This window comes from Chaetura pelagica, unplaced genomic scaffold, assembly GCF_000747805.2.
Source record: "Chaetura pelagica isolate M959 unplaced genomic scaffold, ChaPel_1.0 scaffold14, whole genome shotgun sequence".
NCBI classification, from domain to species: domain Eukaryota; kingdom Metazoa; phylum Chordata; class Aves; order Apodiformes; family Apodidae; genus Chaetura; species Chaetura pelagica.
Window position 1 is genome coordinate 1,260,584 of NW_009953067.1, and position 9,257 is coordinate 1,269,840.

The 9,257-nt window shown below is 43.6% G+C and overlaps 1 protein-coding gene across 1 annotated transcript in view; it reads right to left on the reverse strand.

The window, feature by feature from the left end:
• The window catches only part of LOC104388002, a 58,480-nt gene that overhangs the window by 10,364 nt on the left and 38,859 nt on the right, over nt 1-9,257 (reverse strand). The window contains exon 4 of the mRNA XM_009996808.1: nt 2,724-2,777. Coding sequence (XP_009995110.1) covers nt 2,724-2,777 — 54 coding nt within the window. The remainder of the gene's footprint in view (nt 1-2,723; nt 2,778-9,257) is intronic.

Here is a 9,257-nt window from a genome sequence, read left to right on the forward strand (position 1 = left end):
CAGCAGGAGGAGAAAGGAGGGGAGAAAGCAGACCTTCTTGCTTAAAACCCCTGGCATACACCATCAGTTAGCCTACCTGCTCCTCAGATCAGTCCCCTCACTGCATCTCCATCCAGTTGTACACTGGAAGTTGTTGCCCACCTCAGTTCAGAAAGTGGCTGCACATTCTTTACGTATGCTGAAACAGAAGCGCTTGTGCACCAGGGCTTCTCAGGGTTACAGTGGCACAAGCCTTGGTTCACATGGTGATGCTTCCTGTTCAGACATGCAGACAGTTGCTGGGTTCCTCCTGTAACAGCTCATCAACTCATGTGCTGCTATGAGAGCTGTCTTCATTTCTTCCACCCTTACCACAATGGCAAAGTACCAACACTGAACCTGTGTCACCAGACCCTCAGCAAGAGAAAATCAAGCCTCTCACCTTGCCTCCTGCTATCACCCTTTGCAAAAGGTCACATTCAGTAGGGCCTCAGGATAGCCTTCCCAAGTGAATTAAGATCCCTGGTGGGCTCTGACTCCAATACTGAGCGCTGTGCAAAAGCCAGACATCACAGAACCATTGAGGTTGGCAGGCATCTCTAGAGATGGTCTCGTTCAACTTCCCACCTCAGAGCAGGGTCAACAAGAGCACGTTGCCCAAGAACATGCCCTGGCATGTTTTTAATATCTCTATGGATAGAAACTCCACAATTTCTCTAGGCAACCTCAATATCATTTTGTTTCAACTTGTGCCCATCACCTCTTGTCCTGCTGCTGAGCAACACTGAGAAGGAACCCTGTGCCAAACATGTCTTACTGGCTGGACTGAGGTTTCCCTTTGTATGATGGGAACCCAGGATGACCCTTCAGAGGTACTGACCTTTCTCAGCTGCTTCAAGAGTTGAGACCCCTCAGCAAGGTATTCTGCCAGGGACCAGCTGCCTCCTTTCTAAGTTAGGTACTCAAAAGTGGGCAGTTGCTATGATTTGAAAAATGGAAACAAAAAACATCCATTACCTAACAGCTCTGCCACCATGACAGATCAACAAGAGACTGTGAAGTATCATATGCTATTGTCATGGAAACCACAGGAGCACCTCAGGTAGAGATGCACTGTCCCAGCTTAGCAAGGTTGACCAGAAAAGCATGGATTCTGTGCCATCTGTCAGAAATGTATGCTCTCGGTTTGTGCTGTTTATTTTAGTGTGAGCTGACACAGGCCCAGTAGGGAGCAAAGGGATAATTCTGCCTCCCAGATCCTCCAGGGGCACACAAGTAAGGCGCAATAATGGGCTCAAGATGTCAGGAGAAACCACCCCACTGAGGTATTGCTGAAACACCAGGGACAGGGGGACTGCCACAAAGCAACACTGAAAATAGCTGCAGTCCAGGGACACCCAGGAAAAACAGCACAATCACGTGAGGCAGGCATAAAGGAAGGAGATAAACAATTTGCACCAAAACTGCAGCAGGATTAGACTGTCAGTAGGTCTGAAGGACAGGCACAGTCTGGGGAGAGCTCACAGGGCACAGAAGGAGACAGCTACTGAAAACAATCCAGGCGAGAGCACAAGAAAATACGTAACAGATCAGGATTAATTGTACAATCAGAACTATCAGGTCATTGTGGGGCTGCTGAAAGACAGCACTGAAGTACCCTGGCAGAAAGCATATAAAGAGATGGAGAAATACTGTCCAGCCCTGCATAAGATTCTAGCAAGCTCTACCTGGTCCTCCTCTCAAATACAAAATTCACCCACAAAGCAGTGATAGGCAGAGGGACCCAACAGCATGGGCAGAAACAGTAGCACTTCTGGGTTCACAAAGGCATTGGTCCTACTTCCTGCTGGGCAAGGTGTAGACATTGAAGGATCTTGGTCTGCCATTCATCCCTCTTGCAAGGCTGTAATTACTGCAGAGATAGTAGCAGTTTCATCACAGAGGATGTAAGTTTTCTTCACCCGTGTATCACAAACACGTGGGGGATCCTATGGCTCAATGGACTGAAGCACTTTCTTTGGCTGCAGCGTGCAAGGTCATCCACCCATCTCCCGCAGCACCATACAGCACTTACTGAAAGAGAGCCAAGGTAGCCACAAAGGAGATGGGTTGGCTGAAGAGTCAGAGGATGGGAAACCAGAGACAAAGACTCAGAGGTGCAGACCACACAGAATACAAGCAGGAGAGTTGAGCAAACCTAGCCTTGCTAGGCACGTGTGAGCTCAAGAATGGGAGATGCTGAGAGAGTGAAGTGTCATCCCAGCGACAAAGCCATCTTGCATCTGCCGTCATCCATCCCCTCATCCCATACAGCTCTGCAGATGCCAGTGCACCATGCAGGTATGGTCCCTCTTCCACAGCTATCCACCAGTATTTCTCACACATACCTAATACTACATGTTACCTCAGATCAGCATTTCCCTTGGTCAGGAAGGATCCAAATGACACCCTACAGAACATCTACACATAACTGTCTGAGCTCACAGCAGGGGATGTAGACTTTCACTCCAAGGAAGTTTTGAATCCATAGTCTCCAAAATGGAAAAGTCAATATATTATTAGCCTTGTCAGTACCTAACCTAAGTTCCAGCTACGGTCTATACTACAAACTAGCAACTTCTGATATGCAGCTGATAAAGCCACAGGAAGCCTCCAGAAATAATTTTCTGGGCATAGATGTTCAAAGAGAATCACCACAGATGTGTGGAGAGATGAAAGAAAAGCACCAGAAAAGGGCAACTTACACGAATTTTAATAACTCTAGTCTTCACTCCACAATTCTTCTTGAGCAGCATCTTCTGAAAGAGAAGTAGAATCCAGGGATTAGTAGCAGTAGCAGGAAGGAACAGAGAGAGAGGTTGTAGGAAGTCTCTTTTCATCAACATTTACTAGCAAACAAGATGGATGGGTGGTTAAGTGAGATATGAAAGACTAAGAATTATCAGAGGCGGCCATCAAGTGAGCATCCTAATCTGAGACTGTTTCATCCAACCTGCACAGAGTCTTTTGGTAGTGGCTGATAACCCTGGGCTTTGAAAGAACATACAGGAAGTCCACAGAGAAAGAGATGGAACAACTGCCTAAAAGGAAGTTTCTTCCTAATTTCTGTCAATTAGTGGTTAGACTCTGACCTGAAGCAGGTGAATTTCTTCCTCTTAGGAAGAAAAAAAAATAGTCTAATGTAAATGTGGATATTCCCATAAGTTATTTTAATTATGCTTATTTTTTAAAAAAATTAAAACCCAAGGTAAAAAGCACCTGCCCCTAGTCCTAAATCCCTCTGCCATATACTGTAAAGAGCCATTAAAGTTGCCATAACATATGAACCACACAACCTAATAAACAGGTTATACTACAACAATTACTCTGTGTAACTAGAGAAATAAACAGGTGAGTTTCCTTGTTCTGAGGCAGTACTTTGAAAGTTGGCAAGTGAATAAAACCATTCTTTCCCCTTAAAAAAAAATCCAGAAAATGACTCCTAAGTGGAAAAACGAGGCTTCAAGAGCAAACAGTTTTTCCATTAAAAATACTTCAACTACATTTTTCAGTGAAAACCTTGGTGGTAGAGGCATGTCAGGAAGAAACTTCTCCATCATGTTTTGAAAGAAAAAAATAGATTTTCCAAGCTCTATCCTTTTCCAGTTGGAAAGCTGTGTGAAGTGTGGGAAAACACTTACATACACACACACTAACAAAACAACTGGATGTTTTTCAGATTAAGTTCTTAACACAGACTACCTGTGGAAAGACATGCCACCATCTTACCAATATTGACAGTAAGTAGTGAGACCTTTCTACTTCCTCTCTCCTTTTGTTTGTTGTCTTCCTGCATTTTCCAATAGAAGAGAAGATAAAAGTAATACAGTAAAGAGAGCACTGGAAACTCAAAAAGATTAAAATTCCCCCAAAGTCACAAACAACCCTCAAAAAACTAAGAAGAAATAAAACAAAACCAAACATGGTGCTCAGGTAAAAATATTTATAATTATACATCAAGTAGAAAGTACTGCCAGGGGATAGAAGAAGTCGTCCCATTCCTCTACCACCTTCTGTCATTCTACACCCCATGAACAAGACTTTGCAATGCCAATCCACACAGCTGGAAAAAACGTGGAGAGGGGGTTGGAGACCCACTCACCATTACTACACACACCAGCCTCTTGGATCTAAAATCCAGCCCTCAGCATAGTCACAGCCCACTTACATGCCTGGAAGAGAGAGAGGCTCTGCACTAAGTGTACATGGGCAGTTCAGGGCCTGAGGAAAGTGTATTTCACTGTCCAAGCATGCATGGGGGGAGAAGGGAGGTGCTGCAAGGATTTTGAGCATTTTTTCTTAATCCTTTAACAGGTGAATTGTAGAATCATTAAGGTTGGAAGGGACCTTAAAGATCATTGAGTTCCAACCCCCTGCCATGAGCAGGGACCCTTACCACTAGACCAGGTGGCACAAAACCTCATCCAACATGGCCTTAAAAACCTCCAGGGACGGGGCATCAACAACCTCCCTGGGCAACCTATTCCAGTTCCTCACCACCCTTATTGTGAAGAATTTGTTCCTAACATCTAACCTAAATCTCCCCTCTCTCAGTTGAAAACCATTACCCCTTGTCCTATCACTATCTTCTCTGATGAAAAGCCCCTCCCCAGCTTTCCTGTAGGCCCCCTTCAAGTACTGGAAGGCCACTATAAGGTGCTAATGCTGTCTTTGTTATTCAGCAAAGGGCTCAATACCAGCCCAATTTGTCAGCCCCAGATCTGACCTAGCAGCACAGGCTGCCTTGTCAGTGCAGCAGCGAGGTTTCTAACCTAAAAGACCAAACAGGTCTTTGCAGAAAACATGTAGAAGGAGACAAAGGGAATTGCTGAACTCGACTAACCCAAGCCTGTGCTGTCCAACTAAACAAGTAATTCTCCAGGAATTCCTATAAAACAACGCAGGGCTCCGTTCCCAGCCAGGCTGCAAGGCAGTTATTGTAAGGCTGGTATTTACTGTGAGGTTATTGCCTTTCTTAAGACCCCCTACAACCACACAGTGAAAAAGACAGAAGGAAAAGAGAGACCTTGGTGGGGCTGACAAACCCCAGGGGTGCAGGAACGGGCAAAGTGAGGACTTGTGAGGTCATGCAGAGTTTTGATCTCTCTATAAGCTTTTCTTCAAGACTAGTGTGAAATGTTGGCTGGTGGGGATGAGGAAAGGTAAGCTACATAGCTCAAGCCACAAGCCTGCTGCTGGGATAAAATGTGCAAGACAGAGTAGGGCCAAGCAATGAAAATGAGAATCAGAACTGATTTCAAGCCCGAGTCTTCAAGGGAAGAGTGCTGTGGAACATATCCCACTGCATCCCACTTGACTGCAGGCTGTGTCACTTCAGGTGAGACTCAGCTTCTCTATGCTGTGTAAAGCTGAGCTTTACAGGGGTACTTGAATGAACTCCCAAGGATGCTGCAATGCTGTGACACCAAATTCCACAGTGTCTCAGTAGCACCATGGAATCCTCTGCTGAAAGGGCAATACTATCTTTAAATACAACTCTGTCAGCCAGGGAACAAGTATGACACCTTCCAGTGCAGTCCAGCAGGGTCCAGTGCAAAACAAGGTCCCATCCACAGATCCCCCATGACTCTATTAGGGTGCAACAAAAGACATTCTTTCCCAACTACAAGTTAACAGAGGCAGCAAGACTTTAAATTTACTAATCCTGGCCTTCTCTTAAAACACATAGGGAAGAAAAACAGAGACAGCAATTACAGGATGATGACAAAGACTGACTGAAAAGTTAGAACTAGTCTGTGGGTGGATGGACAACCAGCCAGATTCTGCCAATAGGAATTAAAGTGCTCAGCTGTATCCCAAGTCTGATGCTTCCAGCAGAAAACAGAGGTGCTTTTTTAGTGATGCTGTTGTGATGAGTTTTAATCACACGAGTACCTGAAAGGTGCCTACAGGAAAGCTGGGGAGGGACGTTTTACAAGGGCATGTAGTAGTAGGTTAAGAGGGAATGGTTTCAAACTGAAAGAAGGGAGATTTAAATTAGATATTAAGAAGAAATTGCTTAGTGTGAAGATGGTGAGACACTGGAAGAGGTTGCCCAATTAGGTTGTAGATGGCCCATCCCTGGAAGTGTTCAAGGCCAGGTTAGATGGAGCTTTGAGCAACCTGGTCTAGTGGGAGGTTTCTCTGCCCATGGCAGGGGGCAATTTGAACTAGATGATCTTTAAGGTCCTTTCCATCCCAAACCATTCTATGATCTTACCACAATCTGCACTATTGCTACAGTTCAAAAAGGGTGCACTACCCAGCACAAGCATGATGCCCTAAGTAACAATTTTAGTTAGGGAATAGTGATCTCTGGTGTATCTCTTGATGGACTTAGTAGTAAAAGGAAAACATATCATCCTCTCATTCACAGGCTGTAAAACTGGAGTACAGATATCAGCAGAGGAAGGTGTCTGGAACTGCTGCATTTTCCTGCTTCCAGTTAGGATTGAAAGTGGAGAAAGACCACTTGTGTTGCACTCTTCCAGCTTCACTGCAAGGGTCCAAGATCATTGTAAGAGACAAAACAGAGGGAGAGACAGAGAGCAAGCCAGACACATGATCTTGCAGCTGAGAATGAATAAATAGAAGACAAGTTATCAAATATTATTCTATTTAATCAAATTGCTTCCACCTCACTTGTAGCCACATGCTCTCTGTGCAGCACAGTAAAGCCATGCTTTACAAGACGTAAATCAAACATCTTTGTATGGTTTTCCATCCCTCAGTTTTTCCCTTTCCTTGCCAAACTTGAGTTGCAGACTTTCGGATGGGAAAGCTAAAACGCAGTGCTGCCTAGCAACAGCTGGGGACTTTCCACAGCAGCCTCTCCTCATCCTCCCCCTGGAGACCTCCACATCACAAGCTAACCATGAGATGCAGCAACTCATTAACTCCTATTTACGTAGATACAAGACAGAGTCGAAATAACATTTATTTGGCTACATGACTTGCTGTAGCCTAAAGCCAGAGAAATGGCCTATAAGAAAGGTGGTATAGTTCAGTTTAGTAATCCCAGGATTATTCCTAACTGCTAGGCTAATCAGGAAGTGCAGTATGATTTCCTCGAATTATTTTTCGGGAGCTATGTCAAGAAGAGCAGAGATTTGCTGAACATCATGGGGAATCTTAGCAAAGGAGTTGAGAATAAGCCATAGGCTTTGCTTGCTGAAACTCCTTCTTCCACCTGCAGAAAAGGAAATGGAAGAAAAAGAGGCAGCACCCATGCTATTTAAATTTAAAAGTTCCTTCCATTGGTCTCTAACAGAACTGCTGGCACTGGAGCCAGACCCTACAGCTTGAGAGTACTATTATTTGCATGAAGGAAAGTTTATTTTATTATCTGCTGTAGCTTCTACTTAAAAGGAGGAAATGACATAACTAAGGAAATGTAGAAAGTCTTTTTGAGGGTATAAGTTATGCCTCACTCTAAAGGGTGAATTGGAACATTTTAGTGTTAAACTCCCAGAAAACAGCCTAAGAGTCCTCCCACCAATCTTGCCTCCTGTTACACAAATAATCTCTGCTCATAACCCAGTCCTGGATTCAAAAGAAAGTTTCAAGGAGTGGAAATGATCACGTAGTGAGTTACATATTTACAGAACGACATGCGGTAATGAACCCCTGGACTGGCTCACATGACTTCGCTGCACATCACTGCACTGCCACATCAAAATACCACATTAGCAGCTGAGATGAACCACCACCCCTGCTCCTCTGAGAGCCCAGCCCTCCAGGGCAGCCTTGCTTCAGGAGACATGTCCAATGAAGCAGTAGTGATACAACACCTCTAACACTGACTTGAGCAGTTCCAAACTAACCCAGACAGAAAGTGACACACACATGTATTTGCTTATGCACACAAGCTACTGTATCCAGAACTACTGTATGCAAACTACATAATCAAGATTATTCTAATATATATTAACAAAATAGAGATATTCTTAATGCAAGGTTATTCTAGGAGTAGTGAAATCCTCAAGAAGGATGAATTTACGTCACACTACCACAGTTCAAAAATCAATACTCACAACTCTGGCAGCAAACAGTTTAAAGGCAGGCATCACAATTCAATCTGCAAATATTTTAAGAGTTTGAACTTCAATCAGTGTACAATACAAAATATCAGCTTGCATATTAACAAACACCTTTCATCTTACATCTGCTTTTTATATCCACATTTCTATTTTTACAATTGTTTAATTTTTACTGCCTCCATAGGACAAAACAGCAGCTCTTTTCTCTGTTGGTGTTTTTTTTTTAATTACTGTCATTTATTTAGGTTTATTATCTGGCTGTAGTTTTAACACTAAGGGCCTGTCTAGAGTTGGATGCAGTTTAGCTACGACAATTTTTTTCAAACCAGTTTAGTCTATTTCATGCAAGAAAGCATAGGAACTCTCAGCTTATCTTAATTGACTATTTAATTTACATTAAATCAGCACACTCCATCAAATGCTATAATCAGTTTGTTACATCTTATAAATTTTTCAGGGATTTTCACTTGTTTAATGAAAAAAATCTCAAAATTTTAATAAAGTCTGTATTGAGTAACTGTGCTGTAACTTGACTCATAGACCAGACTTTCAGAAGAACAAGAAGCAGGCCATAAGTCTGCCTTTAGTTTTGCTGAGGACCCTCCACAGAAGAGCTGGTGCACTTTGACTGAACGTACAAACATGTCTGTCACTCGTTGATATCTTAAAGCTCCTGACAGGATACAAATTTTAAGCAGACAAAGTTTCAAGAAAGTTGCCTCAGCTTCATAACTCCTGTTTTATTTCCATGCTGTTAACCCTACCAGGCACTTTACTAGCTGTCCAGATCCTTCCACAAACAAGGCAGACCAAGCTTGAATGTCTACCACAGAAAATAAATCTAGAAACAGTGATGATGTTGCTTTGTTTGGAAAAAGAACCAAAAGAGGAAACATTGCAAGGTGAGGAGAAACTGCACTCTCAGCCATAGCAGAAGGCTGATGTGAAGAGAGGAACTATGCCCAGCGACACAATGTGCATAAAGACAATAGAACGACAGAAAGGCAGTGAAGCAGCTCCATGGCCCAAAAAGCAGAGGACTGACAGGATGCTTCTTGTTACAGGAAGGTGAAGGTAATGTTGGTGCAGAAGCAACATCAATGCAGGCACTGTAGCCCAACACCACTTGCAGGGCACAAGCCAAGATGACAAGGAGGAACCCCACTACCCATCTCTCCTGGGAAGGGGTCCAAAAGCAAG